Consider the following 18,244-nt stretch of genomic DNA (forward strand, 5'->3'; position numbering starts at 1 on the left):
CGGTTTCAGCTGAAATAGCCTTCCTTAGTGTTAAGCATGACCATGTGACATCCACATATTTATACAATTCAGTTAATTACACAGAGTTGGTTATTGGCTCATTATAAACGGTCATTTAATCCAGGCTGAAAGAGCCCACCTAATTGAATAATCCACTGCATTTCCTTAGCATTAAGGATAGTATGCCACCCAGATTTATTCATCTTGTCACCAAATATTTTATCAATGGCTGTAAATCTCTAAGAAGCATTTCCATGTTTAAGTGTATGTTTAAGTAGTGCATTTGATTGTCTCTTATTCCTAATATCACTTAGGTGTTCCCCAATCTGTAAATGTAAGGGTCTGGATGTTTGACTAATATAAAAAGCAGAGCATGTGCACGTGGCCAGATATATAACCCATTCCAACCCAAAATTGGCCAAAAACTTAATGTTATAGACCAATGCGTGTTTTGGCTGCTAAACTGTTTGGTTTTGTTTACTGTAATACAGTGTGTACAATGCCCACAAGGTATACAACCACACAATATCTCACCTGTAATTGTACATTGCTGTCATGTTATAGAACCCCCCTGATGGTGCTTATAATGACTAAAACAGGAACCCAGTGTTCTCCCTCTCCGAAAGGAAAAGAGGCATCTCTTACCTAAGATCTCGGATAATCTATCATCTGATAACAGAATGTTCCAATGCCTGTTGATAATATCCAAAAACGCCCCTGTATTTCGTCTATTTGTAGTAACCAACCTCAAATCCATTGTTTTGTCCATGGAATGTTCCTTATATATCAGTAGATCCTTCCTATCTTGACTAGAAGCCCAGTTGCTGGCAGTAATAATGTTACCATATTTATAGCCTTGATTTTGAAATCTGTGTATCAGATCATCCCTGTATTGTTCATATTTCTCCAAATCGGAGCAGACACGTTTGACCTGAAGGAACAGAGATTTGGGGATATTCCTGAAGAGGTTATGGATGAAAGCTGGATGCATGAAGTAGAGAATTATATTGTGGGTATTTTCGAAACATTTCACTAGCAGGAGTATTATCCTCATTCCATTTAACCAGGACATCCAAAAAAGTAATCTGCTTATAATGATAGTGAGCAGTGAAATGGATTCCCCATTTATTCCCATTTAGATATTCAACAAATTCGTGGAGAGAGCTACTATCAGCCCTCCACACTAGCCAGCAGTCATCCAAATAGTGCCTCCAAATGTCAATTTAATCAATATACAAATTGTGCCCTGGGTCATAAATGAGTTGATCTTCCACATAGGCCATAAACAGGACAGCATAAATGGGGGCAAAAGATGCCCCCATTGCTGTACATTGTATTTGCCAATAATACTGGTCCTGAAAATAAAGGACATTTTTATTCAAAACATGTTCTGTTAAGTAAATCAAAAATGTGTTAAATCCAGGCCGATAGAGTTCACTTTTCTCTAACCAATATTGTAGTGCACAAAGGCCAGCCCAATGTGGGATGTTAGTATAAAGAGCCGTAACATCAAGTGTACATAAGAGCCAACCCAGTTCTAATTGCATATCAGAAATAAAGCCCAAAAACTGGGTTATATCCTGTATATGTTCTCTAACTAATTTCAATACTGGCTGTAAATACTTGGTTAGGAACTCTGAAAGGGGTTTGGTGAGGGATCCTGTGCCTGATACAGTAGGTTTCCCTGGTGGATTATGTAAATCCTTATGTATTTTTGGCAGAAGATATAAATACTGAGATTTGGGATCCTGTACCATTAGGTGGTATAGGTCTGAATCTGTAATAATACCGTCATCCCTTGCCTGCTTAAGAAAGGTGTCTTATTTCTTTCTGGAATCTGAAGGTTGGATCTAGGGGCATAGGCATGTAATACCAGCCATCCCTAGGTTGTCTCTGGGCTTCATCACAATACTTCTCCCAGTCCATAACCACAACAGCTCCTCCTTTATCTGCAGGTAAGATAAATAGATTCTTATTATTTTGTAAATTTGACACTACCTGTAGTTCGATCTTTGAAAAATTGTGAGGTGATAAACGATGTTCATGATTATTAAAATGTAAATATTTGAGAATACTAGACTGGAAGGAGGCAACCTGTTGGTGCATAGGTGGAGTAAAGGTAGATCTGTGAAATTTAAATGAATTAGTATTGATGCCAGAAGCTTCATCATCTAAAAACAGTCTTAAATTGAGTACGCGACAAAAGGCTACTACATCCTATGCAAAAGAATCTTCTGTCACAACAAATCCAGGTACAAAAGTTAGACCTTTATTTAAAACTTGTATTTCCGCCCAAGTGGTTTGGAAGAGATGTTCAAAACATTACAAATGTTATTTATTTTTGTACCATTAGTTTGAGCAAACTCTCAAGTCCTTTACCCCCTCTATGTTTTCTGCCTCCCCTGTGTTTCCTGGCTCTAAAGGGGCATCCAAATTCCGTCTCTATGGGATGGGAGAGTCTAAAGTATGGGTACTGTCCACCTCCTTGGCTGAGGAGGATTCGTCACCAGACGTACTAATATTCCCCCCTTTTGATTTTTTGAGGATTGATTTGGGTCTCTTTGTTTTTTGATTATAGGGTTTAGCTTCTGGCTGACCAAATTTCACCTGTTTGTGTGATCCAAAGGGTGTACCTTTATCATAGTCCTCCATATCCCTACTGAATTTTTTGATTTTTTTTTTTGTCTTTTAATTTTTTCTCCAAATTCAGAAGTCCTGTACTGAGTTGATTCAGACATGTTGGATACCAGGATAAATCCTCAAAACACTTAATTTCCTCACATAGTAAAACTACTTCCATAATATGTTGATCAACCCCATGTTCATAAAAGGCTGCTAGCATTTTTACATAACCCATTGATGCCTTCTGTTCGACCTGGGCCCATTCATCAGCCAGTTTATCAACCATATTATTCACTAAAGGTTGTATTCTAACCCGCAAACCCCTTGGGGTGATTCCCTTTAGCTGATAAGCTTTAAAAAGTTTCAAGTGCCACACATTAATGCGTAATGTTTTCATGCACTTAGTAAGCTTCTGAAAAGTCTGGTTACAGTTTGACATTGGGTCGTTAACATTTACTTCCATACAGGGATTATCCGAAGGCCCTATTCCAAATATCCCTAGATCATCCTTGTCCGAAGACAACCCTTTTAAAATTGAAACCAGATCCATTTTGTTCCGGAATGCACACAAAAAATAGTCAAGGAATATTTACTTAACTATGTTATCTTAGGAAAATCCTGTCCTGATAATCCAATTTGTAACTCAAATACAGAATTACCCTCAATGAAGAATGATTATCTAAATTCAAAACTAAGGGGGGGGGGCAGTTGCTTACAACTTAACACAAAACCCAATACTATTATCAATGTTACTATGCCAAAATATTAAATGTTAAATTAGAGGAACATTTGTAGCCCCTGCAATCATTATAGAAAATCGCTAAATGTACATGTCATGTTCCCCCCATGCATTTGGTCCAAAGTACTATGTAATGTTCAATTACCATATTACTATGGTTAAATGTCCAATGAGAGGAACAATTATAGCCCCTAAAATTGTTATAAAAAAATCACTAAATGTACATATCATAAAACATAGCAGTGCTACATTCCCCCATATAATCGGTCCAGAGAACCATATGATGTTCAATTAGGGGAATGCCTGAGTGATATTAGGAATAAGAGACAATCAAATGCACTATTTAAGCATACACTTAAACATGGAAATGCTTCTTACAGATTTACAGTCATTGATAAAATATTTGGTGACAAGATGAATAAATCTGGGTGGCATACTATCCTTAATGCTAAGGAAAGAAAGCAGATTATTAAATTAGGTGGGCTCTTTCAGCCTGGATTAAATGACCATTTATAATGAGCCAATAACCAACTCTGTGTAATTAACTGAATTGTATAAATATGTAGATGTCACATGGTCATGTTTAAAACTGAGGAAGGCTATTTCAGCCGAAAGCGGTCTGGTTGAATTTGTTGTGGGGCTTATCAGGTTTTTCCCTACCCTTTTTGTCATTTATGCTTCATTAAAATAAGTTATATTAACCACTTTTTAGTGCTGGCCTTGATTTTTGACTTTGCTGAAGATCCTTCTAAGCCAGTGTTCCCTTGGCAGTTATGCTTGTGCTGTAAGGTGGGGGGAGGCACTATTTGGAACAAACAGTCTGTGTTATATAGTCAACCCAAGAGTCCAATCTTCACATCAGCATTCCGGGACGCAAGGTCATCATTCTCACCTTGCAGGTATTCCTGGACTCCCTTCACTCTGGTGGTGTGCCATCCACTCTGACAATGTAGCAGTGGTTTGGCAACTCCCTTCACTCTGGTGGTGTGCCATCCACTCTGACAATGTAGCAGTGGTTTGGCAACTCCCTTCACTCTGGTGGTGTGCCATCCACTCTGACAATGTAGCAGTGGTTGGAAACTCCCTTCACTCTGGTGGTGTGCCATCCACTCTGACAATGTAGCAGTGGTTTGGAAACTCCCTTCACTATGGTGGTGTTGCCATCCACTCTGACAATGTAGAAGTGGTTTGGAAACTCCCTTCACTCTGGTGGTGTTGCCATCCACTCTGACAATGTAGCAGTGGTTTGGCAACTCCCTTCACTCTGGTGGTGTGCCATCCACTCTGGCAATGTAGCAGTGGTTTGGAAACTCCCTTCACTCTGGTGGTGTGCCATCCACTCTGACAATGTAGCAGTGGTTTGGCAACTCCCTTCACTCTGGTGGTGTGCCATCCACTCTGACAATGTAGCAGTGGTTTGGCAACTCCCTTCACTCTGGTGGTGTGCCATCCACTCTGACAATGTAGCAGTGGTTGGAAACTCCCTTCACTCTGGTGGTGTGCCATCCACTCTGACAATGTAGCAGTGGTTTGGAAACTCCCTTCACTATGGTGGTGTTGCCATCCACTCTGACAATGTAGAAGTGGTTTGGAAACTCCCTTCACTCTGGTGGTGTTGCCATCCACTCTGACAATGTAGCAGTGGTTTGGCAACTCCCTTCAGTCTGGTGGTGTGCCATCCACTCTGGCAATGTAGCAGTGGTTTGGAAACTCCCTTCACTCTGGTGGTGTTGCCATCCACTCTGACAATGTAGCAGTGTTTGAAATAGAACCAAGGAGGAGGGAACTCATTCCTGTCCCTGGTGCTGGAAGGCCATGAGAGTATGGGAGTGGGTCTTTGCTTCCAGTCACCTTCTTAATGCCTTGTATATCTTAGAATGACCAAATTCTGAACTGGAGTAGCTGGGACCACTGTCTGCTGATCTCATTCGAGTAGTCTGTCAGTCAGTCAGTCAGTAGCACGGGTGATGTTCCATTGTTGGAAGCCTTGCTACATCCTGTTTTCATCACTGACCAGCTACAAGTGCAAAAGCTTCTTTTTCCTTATTCTCCCTTTAGAGAATGCCACAAGGGTGCACTTGTCCACATGTGGTCTCTGGGACTTCTTGCATCTTCCATTCCCTTTTCCCCTTTATTATCAAGTTTCTATAGAAGAACAAGTCTTGCAAGGCTATGTAGCTCCCATATTTTGGCCACATTTTTTGGTCAAGGATCTTCCAGTCTCTGATTTCAGCTGTATGGCAAACCTCACCCAGACCTTCTGTCCCTAAGGTTAACTATTTGACTTCTCTATTTCCTGTAATGGCCTAGGATGAGAGGGTAATACATGTCCTTATCTCTACCCGTAAAGCCCCACTTGTGGAAGAGTTATTACAAGTGGACATATTTTTCTCTATGTTCTGCTATCAAAGGACTAGATCTATTTGCCTCTCCTATTCCTAGCATCTTGGAGTATTTGTCACAGGTTTTTAACTCTGAATTTAGTTTTTCTTCTGATAAGGTCCACTTGGCAGCTATGTCTAATTTCTGCCAAGGAGAACACTCCTTTTCCTTGGCCTTGCTTTGAGTTTGCAAACGTTTTTTGATGGGCACCTTCCTCCATTGCTTGGTCTGTAGTCAGTTCTCCAGTTCTTGTTTGGGACTTTTACTGCGTCCTTGAGAAGTTTAACCTGCTTCCCTCTGAACCCAATTCATTGGCATACCTGAAGTATCTCCCTTATGGAAAACTGAGCTCAAGGCCTTGTAAGTAAATCCTCTTTACTTCATTTTCCACAAAGACAGAATGTTCATGAGGACTAAACCTTGCTTTATGCCAAAAGTGGCCATGGAAGTCAATATTAATCAATTAGTTGATTTTCCAGCCTTTTCCTCTAATTGTCCTAAACCATACGGAATACTTACTTCATAACATGGATGTGTATAGATAACAGATTTTATTTGGCTAGAACAAAATCTGTAAGGAAGGGTTTAGTACATCGCACTTCATTTTCGTTCAAGAAATTGGATTTCAAAGATTAAACTAACTTTTTTTTTTTGGCTTTCACAGTAGCTATATATATATATGTGTGTATATATATATATATATATATATATATATATATATATATATATATATATATATATCTATACACACACATATATGTATATATATATATATATATATATATATATATACATATACACACACATATATGTATGGGTCTACTAAAAAAGACAGAAAATCCACTTGTTCGAAAACAAACGGTGGATAATTGGTTACGCGAAAGTGCAGTTCCGCTAAAAATGGTTCAACGAACCATTAAGGAACACAGGTGCCTAAGCACACTACAGTGGGGAATGGAAATTTATGTGTTTCCCCACTGTAGTGCAATCTCGGAGTTGGTATATTTAAGTAGGGGGGTGTGGGTGGCACAGCCCCCCACATGGGAGTGCAGAGGGGCTTGCCCCCCTGCAAAAACAATGTTAGTGTGTTCTTTATTGGTTCGTTGAACCGATGTTCGCAGAAGTGCACGTAACCGCGGGTCTACTGTTTATATTTGCAGAAGTGAGTTTTTGAATATATACAGTAGACCCATATATATATATATATATATATATATATATATATATATATATATATATACACACACACATATATATATATATATATATATATGTATGTATATATATATATATGGATCCCCTTTAAGATGACGTCAGTGAAAGTTTAAAAGAATAAACTCCCAGAACGGCGAATTTTGCCTCTGGGAAACTAACCCCTTGGCCACCATGGAGAACTTTGTCCTTTTCTCCATTGTGGTGCAATCTCAGAGTTGGTATATTTAGGTCTGGAGGGTGAAGTCCTCCTTTTATGTGAGTTTAATTTGCTTCAGATTGTGTTTTCGTCAGTGGTGGCCAAGTAGTTAGTTTCCCAGAGGTGAAATTCGACGTGCAGGGAGTTTGTTCTTTTAAACTTTCTCTGACATCATCTTGCTGTTATGAGAGTCAAGATTATGGTAATTTGAGTATTTAAAGTAGATACCTATCTATATATATATATATATATATATATATATATATATATATATATATATATGGGTCCCATTCAGTACACCGACACGCCAGAAGGCCGACACTCTAAAGAAGGAGACGAAAAGACCGACGACGCACATGATCGACAAGGTGACGGATGAAACACCGACATGGGAAGGTGTGAGCGCGACTCGGTAAATGTGCGATAGACTGAGGGATTTAGTGTTAGGGAGCGGACAGGTAAGTGTGGGATAGTGAGGGACTGTAGTTTTAGGGGTGGGTTAAGTGAGTTAGGGTTAGGGTGCGGTAGGGTGAGTGTGCGATAGTGACGGACTATATGTTTAAGGGTGGGTTAAGTGAGTTAGGGTTAGGGTGCAGGTAGGGTATGTGTGCGATAGTGACGGACTGTAGGTTTAGGGGTGGGTTAAGTGAGTTAGGGTTAGGGTGCGGGTAGGGAGAGTGTGCGATAGTGACGGACTATATGTTTAAGGGTGGGTTAAGTGAGTTAGGGTTAGGGTGCGGGTTGGGTAAGTGTGCGGTTGTGTCGGACCTTAGGGTTAGGGTTTGGGTTAAGGTTAGTGCATGTATAGTTGTATGTAATGTGTAGTTTACATTTTGTGTGTCAGTGTTTTGGGTGTCGGTGTTATGGTGTTCGGTTTTGTGCGTTGTCGGTATTGTGTGTTGTCGGTCTTTTGGTGTCAGTGTTTTGGGTGTCGGCTTTGTGGCGTGTCGGTGTTGTGATAGGGATCCATATGTATGTATATATATATAAACACGTGTGTGTATGTATGTATATGTGTGTATATATATATATATATATATATATATATATATATATATATATGTGTGTGTGTGTGTGTGTGTACACACACATACACACATATATAATATACGTATAGGTTCGTACTATATAATATATATATATATATATATATATATATATATATATATATGTATATGGGATCCGGACACATGCTCGACTAGCATATGTCCGAATCACAAAACATCGAACACACATACACGAAAGCACTTAACATCGACAAGCGCTTCCATGTATGTGTGCCTGTTTCGTAGATTGGACTACAGTGCGGGTAAGGGAAAATTCCCTTTTCCTCACTGTAGTGCGATGTCGGAGTGAGAATGATAAAGTAGAGGGGGGCACAGGGGGGGTGAAGCCCCCCTACAGAAACGTAGATTTTTTTTTTTGAACTACACATACATGGAAGCACTTTTCCATGTTAAGCGCTTTCGTGTATGTGTGCTCGATGTTTTGTGATTCAGACATATGCTAGTTAGATATATATATATATATATATATATATATATATATATATATATATGTGTGTGTATTTTTTTTTTTTTATAATCACATTACCGCAGCCCTTTACTGGAGTCTAGAAACCCACATTCTACCTGAGTAGTTCTGCTTCATAAGCCTCCTTTAGAAATGCTTCTATGAGTAACATTTGTGCAGCTGCCACTTGGGCATCACTGAAGACTTTTACAAGGCACTATAGTCTGTATGTAATTTTGTGGTCTAGGCATTCCTTTCTGAGACCCCCCCCCCCCTCCCCATGAGGTGTTCGGGAATTAGTCCTATTGATGAAGGAAATGAAAGCCCCTATGACTTATATGAAAATTATACTTGTATTGTCTGTTTCATCTCTGCCACCATCACAACTCTCCTTGTCTCACCTCAGGCGTAGAAGCGCCTTTACCATTGGTGGGTTGTGAGTGGAGAGGATTGTTTTCTGGTTTTGTTCTATACTTTTTTGGGGGATTGTCAGGGATCTAGAAAAATGCTCATTAGATGCCGAACATTATGAAAAAAGGTGTAGCTAAGCTAGCTTGGGAAAATTTTAAATGTTAGATTGACAAAGTCCTTCCGGTTGTAGTCTTATTGGTGATGGGGATGCAGCTGCCAAGACAGATGTGTTATTGAAGTATGTAATTTTCGTTTTTGTAACAGATTGACACACACGGTAGTTTAGAAGGGCTGGATAAAAATTTAGCACAATTGGAGAACTGGTCTAAAGCACGACAGCATAAGTTTCAGTCCCCAGAAATGCAGCATAATATGTCAGGAAAGCAAAACCCTGGGAGTGGTGTACATAAGGTGAAGAGTAATAGATCCTCTGTTAGTAGTATGAAGTACTTGAATGTTAGCACTCAGTGTGGGAGAAAACGTAACCGAAGAGTGGAGTGGTGGGCTGTGTGGAAGAGTCTTCAGTTGCAGGAAACTTCTTTACAGATAGCATAGAGACAGGACATCCGTCTGTGCCACAGGTCACTCAAGTTCAGAAATTGACTCATTGAGCTGGTAGGATAAACTAAGGGGATAAGATGAAGGGATTGCCAACCAATTAAGCAATCATGGGGAAGGTTACAATAGGAAAATGCTGCCTCTATGACCTTTAGTGGGAACCAGATGCCTTACAAGTAGCCGAGAAAATAATGGGGTGGCAAAGGTATCATGATGTTGTTGCACATGCAGCTCCCACAGACAGGAACTTTCATTAGCCACTGTACCCATGAACCTTTTCTGTGCAGAGTCCCGGAAAGTTCTGTTGGATCCCTTGCTTCCTGGGCACTTCATGTGAATACCACAAGGTCAACTTCTCAAGGAACTGGGGGGGGGGGGTCCACCCAGTCAAGTGTTGCATCTGAGGGTAGCTTGGAAAAGAGCCATTAGCATATCTGGGTTTTGTCAGTCATGGCTACCAAGGGAACAGTTTATAAGGCTTAGTGGGGTTGAGGAGAATGTATGGTGCAAAAAATAATTTCTTTATAGACAATTTGATAAGACCATGCCTATAATTTTATATTGTGTTCTGGAGAACTTGTCAGAATGGCCCAGGTCAGAGACATTTTCAAGAGGACAACAGAAATCAACTATCTACTTAAAAAAAATGAAAGCAGACCGTCACATGGTTAGTTTCAACAAAAGGATGCAAGGAAGGTCCTGAAACATATGTCTATATACTTCAGCGGAATTCATAAAGGGCAAGGTATAACAATCCTAAAAAAGAGGAGGTTGTACTGTAACTGATACAAGTTTGAGGACTTATCATAGGCAGCTGAAATAGATGCAGGGCAGCATTATTTCACAGAAAGATGGTATCTGTGTGAAACAGCATTCTGAAAGAGTTAGTTAAGATGAAAAAAATGATGGCGTAATGCCAGGATGCATGGAACATGTGTAATGTCATTGTTAAAAGAACTGATAATGTCTGAAAGCAGTAATACCTACAGCTGGTCTGGTAATGATGGCCATTTGGTCCTTCCCTGCAGAATAAACCTGTTTCTTTTATTTTAAATCTTTTACTGGGAAAGTCTCACTGAAATTAATTAATTACCACATATTTCATGCTAGAATAAAATGTAACATAACTAAATTCAAAACTCGAACAAAAGAATAACTGCTGTAACACAACTTCCTCGGAAATAAAAGATGATTGTAGATGACTGTTCTATAGTTGTTTTATTTCCTACTAATCATTTTGTCTCTTTAGCTGTATAAGTAAATCTTCTTTTGCAGGGTAACATGTCTGCTCTTTGTAGTAAGGGAAGATCCTGGATATCAAAATGGAAAAGCAAGAGGATGAATGAGGGTAAAAGGTAAGGGGGTTATTAGGAGTGTAATATCTTTACTAGTATAACTGATAATTCTTAACTAGACTGAGATATTTCATGAAGACAAACAGAAGGGGAAAAGGGTCTGATTAGAAATGAGTCTGAATGTGATTGGGTACTAGGTTATTAATACTAAATGTGTGTTGAAATGAGCAGATGATAAAACACAGAACTGGTAAAATATTATTTAATGTTGAACAGTCTGCTGTTGGGGGAATCAGAGAAAATGGCATTAGCTTTGTACCTGTGGAAGAGTTAGGTGAATGAGCAGACGTACAAAAGGCAGAAAGAAAGAAATAAAGAAGAAAACTGGAAGGCGGGAAGGAATGGGTCCCAGTCAGTATTTCACACTTTTCAGTAAGACTTAAGATAGAAAGAGATGTTAATGTTGACTCATAGGTGATATTATTCCTTTATATGTTTATTATTCTCAGATTGTATATTCGGGTTACATGTGATTAACTCCCCACCAGCATTCAGCATACCTGGCTGCACCATTGTTTGGATTTCATATTGGTTCTGGGTCTGCTAGGTTGCAGCTAAACAGGGACCCATGTTTGTTGAGCGATGTTTGGCAGAACACAAAATGTTGATTTTTTTTTTTTGGGGGGGGGGGCACTTCTGGTAGCTTGTGCCAACATTTTGAAATGATTCTTGTAGTTTGTCAAGACATTAATGGCACTGTGGCTGTCTTTGCAAAATTTGCTTCACGGCTATGGAATGTTGTGTTAGATGTGTGAAGAGATACATGGATTTCATAAGAGTTGTCCCATGCTTTGGATATAGATTGTCAATATCTTGTTGTTTGATTGGTGTCCAAGTCAGATCTTTTGAGTAGGTGGTGAACTTCTATTCCCACAGATGCTTAAATAAATGTTGTTTGGATGGCATTGCCAGGGTCAGACTTTTGCTAATAGAGCTTTCCGGACAGTCTTAGTGCCCAGTGTTTCTTCAGTAGTGTAGGCAGAAGACAACATGCTCTTAAAGTTCTGCTGGTAAATAAAAACTGTTCTTTGTCTGCAATGATTAAAAATACCATGCCTACCAGATATTTTATCCTAGCAGCTACCTAATCTGTGGGGGTCTATAATATAAAGTCTTAGCTTTAGGTAATCAAATATCTAAAGCTTGACACCTAAACAGTGAAAGCTGTAAACATCGAACAGCCACTTCCGCGAATTCTTTCATAGGGAAAAAAATTTGCTTGGCCAGAGGAGGCCTGCCACACACCCCCATGTAGAGGGCTGTGCCCCCCACACCCCCTGACTAAAAAAAACAACTCCGAGATCACTCTACAGTGGAGAAAAGGGCAGATTCCCAATAACAGCTAAGCAAATTCTTTCCCTACAAAATAATTTGCGGAAGTGGCCATTCAGTATTTACAGCTTTTACTGTTTATTTGTTGTTCTTTAGGTATTTGATTACCTGAAGTTTCGATCACCTAATATAGACCCTAATCTGTGTGTACACCAGTTTGTTTTTCTTGCTTCACTCATTTTCCAAGTCTCCATTAACAATTTCTGAAGTCAAGTTTATGGGCCAATCAGTATTGTTTTATTGAGAAACTACCAGAAAAAATTTTCATAACAGTATTTTGTTGAAATTAATGTCACTACCAAAAGATGCAAAAAAAAAAAATATATGTGAACTGAGTTATAATGAAATATACAGTACAAGTCATCCAACCCTTATCTGGTCTAATTTGCTTTTCTAATCAGTATACAGTGGTTTCTTGATAATGGTGATTTATTTTTTTTAAGCATGTTCTGATTTGCTTTCAGGTTATTTCATGAGCTAAAAGTGAGAAGCATGAAACGGCACAAACTAGAAGTCCAGAGTTCAGATCGTCCGAACAGTAGTGATGACCTTTTCAAAATGATTGTGGTAAGTTGGATGCAGTGGGTTTCTGTCTATCCCTTCTCCCTATCATATTACTGTTTGACAATATCCTTGCATTACCATTTAACTGTGAAGCACAACGTTCCCGAAATAGGAAACAAGGGAGGCACACTAAACTTGCACTCTGTAAGCTAAGTTGGAGTGAGGGCCTCACCTCTGGTTTGGTAGGTGGTTGGAGGGAGGGTCGAACTGGAAAGGGGCTGACATATATATGCATATATATGGGTCTATGTTATTTGATCGAATGATTAGGTGATCGAACACCTAAACATCAACCATGTAATATCGAACTCCAAAGTAGCAAATACCGCAGGGAAACATTACCATTGGCCACAAAAAAAAAATAAATAAATAATAACTTTACAGCCAAACTAAGTGGGGGTGCTTCGCCCCTCCCAACTAAATATACCAACTCCGAGATCGCTCCACAGTGGAGAAAACGGCAAAATCCAGAGAACGGCCAAGGGAAATCTTTCCCTGCATTAAACTGGCCATTCGCTGTTTTTTGCTTTCGATATTACGCAGTCGATGATTAGGTGTTCGATCACCTAATCATTCGATCGCGTAATGTAGACATTTATATATATATATACGTATATATATACGTATATATATATATATATATATATATATATATATATATAAAATAACCGCAACATTCCCCAACTGGGTGGAAATCTATGACCTAATGCTGCAGTAGTGAACTGGGGTGTACTGTCCCTGGGAGAATGGCTGTAGTCCAGAGCCTTACTACATGGCAATGTGAGCAGCAGTGCTCCTGTGGGAGAGTAAGACACTTGAATCTGCAGAAATCCCTTATTCTATCTACTCCTTTTTGTAAATGTGTTGTATGTGTTACTCAAAGTAACATGGTATAAAGGTTTATGATTTTGATTTGGAGGATTGAAGGAAGGCATAAAAATTTATGGTGAGAGCCGGGACCAGAAAGTTGAACAGAAGCAGCACAGAGTTAGTTTTGTCGGCTCTGTGCCAAGATGCAGAACAACTGTGTATGAAAATGTAGTGACCATTATAAAAAGTAATACAGAGTGCATAGGTAACAGGATAGGGTCATAAGTTTAGTCATTGCATGACTGAGCCCAGTGGAAACAGAAATGGTAGAAAATTGCAATTCCTTAGTTGGAGGGGTCGGGGTATAATAAAGACATGCTTATTCTGCCTGAATTGAGTGTTTCCCCACGACATGTAGTTAGTTACCATGTGGATCCATCTCCATATCTGAACCACGTGGCAGTCTACAGCAGAATAGAGCACATTTTATGGACAGATGTCAATCTTCATGTATATTCCCAACAAAGTGGATAGGAGCAGCTTAGCTCATTGAAAGCATCTGGTTCAAATGCTGAATTTTCTGCTTTTCACTGAAACACCATTAGATTACTGGTAGTTGCTGCAAATGGAAAATGTCCTACTTTCCAAAATGTAGCAGCCGTGGAGTTAATTATTTTTGGGGGTGCAGGGGGCACAGTTTTCTGTACATGGGGATATAGGCTTTTTCACACATAAAATGCATTTTATGAATTCTCAGTATCTTTGATTTTGAATGTTTGTATGCATTCACTTGAGCTGTTTTTGATTATTTGAGCCAGTTCAATGGAAAACTCTTATATGCCAATGTGGCAAGAAAGTCAAAAGTTAGTAATAACAAATAAAAAGTATAAAATTGCCTGGATGTAATTCTGTTTTTGGTGAAACTGATTCTCTTAACCCTGAGTTATATTGGCATTGATAGTGATATTACGTACTTTGAACTTACAGAGTAGTATTGAGAAAAGAGGGGTAGAAGTTGATCAGGGACTCTTCTAGCATTTTTTTTTAATTCCAGGACCAGCTTATCAAGCCTTTACAAAACAGGGCAGCCTCACTGCCTTGCGTAGGAACATTTATAAAGCTAAATTATACCTGAATGTAAGGCATCGTCTCTGGAAGTGGTTTTGCAGCTGAAGTCTCAAAATAGTATTGATATGTTAGATGATGATAACTCATGGTACGGTTTCTTACACAGATCCCATCATGGAGCCTCCTTTCTTGCATCATTTAATTACATGTAATATCCATATGTCAGGATATGGCCTCCTATCCTTTCTACTTCTTTACAGCAATACCATGTGTATATTGTACTCGGTGTTTTGTGCTATGTGTGGGTGGGGAATCACTACTAAATACCGAAAGCCCAAAATCCCGACGCTTAAAACACCGAGACCACATGCCCGAAACCCCACAATACTGAATATTTAAAAATGTGAAATTCAAAGTCGCGAAAGTTACACAACCAAACAGCACACATACACACACCTTCCCCCCACAACCAAACAATGCATCCTACACTAGACATAGGCAGGGGGACAAGCCCCCCTGCACCCCCCCCCATGTGGGGGGCTGTGCCCCCCACACCCCCCTACTTTATTATTCTAACTCTGAGATTGCACAAACAGACACACAAGGCAAATGCACACCCACACATTACAGTCCCTCACACACACCACAGTCACAACACACACTTACACACACTACACACCTTACAAACACACTTACACACACATACTTACCTGAACCGCAACACCATAAGCGTTAATGCAAAATCCATTAACATTGGGATTTTGCGTTTCACGTTTCTGGTCTTTCGGTAATGCAGGGTTTCAATCATCTGGTCTCATTGTTTTCAGCGTCGGGATTTTGGGCGTTCGGTATTTCGTAGTGATCCCGTGGGTGGCCACCTTTCAGATGGTCTGTTTGTTAATCTTTGCATTTCCTTCCCCACCACCTGATTGATAAGAATTGATTAGATATCCAAACAGTGGAGAATCCAGGTATATCTGGTGCGTGTGGGCAGCTAATCACATGTAACGTGAACGTAAAAGGTGAGTAATAAACATGTAAAGGATTAGCATCATCTCTGAGGCAACATTAATTAATTTCCACTTGTATCTCAAGGTTGACAGGTTGGTTGCATTGATTTATAGCAGCAAGGGATCTCTAGCATTGTCGTTCACAGACTGCTTTCACCTAAGTAAGCTGTACTTGGTTTTCAAAGTTACTGCATTATCGCAGTAAAAATGTTCTGAGCTCATTTCTGCCTTCATAGGTATTGCATTAGGCTAGTTAACTGGTCTTTTAAAAGCACATTCTGTTGTTGCTCTCTGCTTGTTGGCTGTAATACTGCTATTGGGAGCAAAGGACAAAACAGCAGTTCAAGCGGGACCTGTGCATTATTTATTTATTTATTTATTTATTGCTATTCTGTGCCCTGACACCTCCCATGGTGAAGACAGCCACTTAGTGGGTTCCCATCTGCATACCTATAGCTTCTGTACCCTGCAGTTATTTTTTCATAGTTTCATAGGTTTATATATTAGTACTAGGCTAACTGTCCTTGTGGGCCATTTTAAGTTTAGCAAATTACCTCATGTGAGAATCAAATCCTGCACCTTGAGTCTGCAAGGTAAACACCTTAATCATTATGCCAACTCTCACCACCTTACATTTTGTAAACCAAGTAGTGCAGCTGGCCTGAGATCTTTTATCTGCTGGGAAGCATGAGAAAAGAACTCTGTGCCACTGACTTAATGTTTACCAAATATATAATTTAACAGCCAAGTCTTTACATAAAACAGTAAAATAGTGAAATGAGTCACTGCACACACATTAAATGGTGATCTTACCATCACAGATGTTACCGCTGATGAACTGACCAATCTTACTGCCCCTCTGCTTATTAGACTGTCGGTAGATATTGAAAAGAAGTTGTCACAAACTTAATATTAATGGCTCCACTTGTCTATACCCCCACTGTTGAAATTTCACCTTTGACACTGCCATTCTTTAAACGACTACATCCAAAGTTTCACCAACTTGAACAAATAAAAAGTTACCCCCACCCCATCTTTTTTAAATTTTTTTCCTCCAAGTTGCCGAAACTAAGAACCCAAAAAAGCATAATAATAATAATAAAATAATAGTACTCTAAAGTGAACTAGCTGGCTGCCTGATACAGTTACAGAGCCAGCCAGCCTGTGACACACACACATTTATTTAGCTATGGCAGTTTAAATGAATGAATGCCAGCAAATTGCTGTTATTACACTTTCACATAGTCAGCATTGTTTTTCAGGATCCCTAACAGCTGGCATCTGGGACAGCTGTCCTCTTCACCTGTCCCTACCTACAGGTCTAGGCAAGGCTCTCACATCTGCAAACAAATGGCTAGTTAATGGGCTGTTTTATTGTTACTTCCACAGGGGTATAAAGGATGGCAGGATTGTGAAGGGCAGTATGTCATGATAAAGTGAGTAGTGGTAAGGCAAAGTAGAATCCAGTAAGATATGTTTGTTGATAAAATGTGGTCTGAGACTGGCATTTGGAGGGTCCAGAAACTGTTGTTTAAGTGACATATCAGTTTCAAAGAACAAGATACTGACAGTTGCAGGATTCTGTTAAGGCAACATAAAGAGCTAAAGTTACAAATATGTCATACTCAGTTTACAAGTCAGATTATTTATATTTTAATGTCTTCCCCATAACCACCAGACATATCCTAATATCATTCTTAAGTCTTCATATCCCACCAGGAAGGAGTTGGGTGTGTTCCAGCACAGTGATGTCTCTGCAGTGAGAAAGGCATGTTTTAATCTTGTGCACCTTTATCCCCTACCCCCCAAGTGTCCAACATTCTGTGATGTCATACCTGTGCTTCCTCGCGCATATGTATGGCTCTCCACCTTTTTGTAAGTTTAAGGCCCTTGGCCTCAACCAAAAACTCTACTGGATGAGAAAAATTTGTCCCCCCAAGGGAAAGAGAGCTGTCTAAAGCTGCACTGACGTCCATCATGATGCTGTCTGACATCAGGCTCAATACCTAAACATAGACTACCATGTATGCATACTGGAACTCTCCCACTCTTTCTGTTCACTATGGCACAACCCTGTCTCACCATATACTGGAATTCTCCCACTCTTTCTGTTCGCTGTGGCACAACCATGTCTCACCATATGCTGGAATTCTCCCACTCTTTCTGTTCGCTGTGGCACAACCATGTCTCACCATATACTGGAACTTTCCCACTCTTTCTATTCATTATGGCACAACCCTATCTCACCATATACTGGAACTCTCCCACTCTTTCTGTTCACTATGGCACAACCCTGTCTCACCATATACTGGAACTCTCCCACTCTTTCTATTCATTATGGCACAACCCTATCTCACCATATACTGGAACTCTCCCACTCTTTCTGTTCACTATGGCACAACCCTGTCTCACCATATACTGGAACTCTGCCACTCTTTCTGTTCACTGTGGCACAACCCTGTCTCACCAT

The 18,244-nt window shown here is 39.7% G+C and overlaps 1 protein-coding gene across 1 annotated transcript in view; it reads left to right on the forward strand.

The window, feature by feature from the left end:
• Positions 1-18,244, forward strand: part of DCAF4 (DDB1 and CUL4 associated factor 4) — a 693,896-nt gene that overhangs the window by 326,348 nt on the left and 349,304 nt on the right. Inside the window, exon 6 of the mRNA XM_044074668.1 lies at positions 12,787-12,889. Within this exon, the coding sequence (XP_043930603.1) occupies positions 12,787-12,889 (103 nt within the window). The remainder of the gene's footprint in view (positions 1-12,786; positions 12,890-18,244) is intronic.

The sequence above is a fragment of the Protopterus annectens genome, chromosome 6.part0, assembly GCF_019279795.1.
Source record: "Protopterus annectens isolate FY-2018-M chromosome 6.part0, PAN1.0, whole genome shotgun sequence".
NCBI classification, from domain to species: domain Eukaryota; kingdom Metazoa; phylum Chordata; order Ceratodontiformes; family Protopteridae; genus Protopterus; species Protopterus annectens.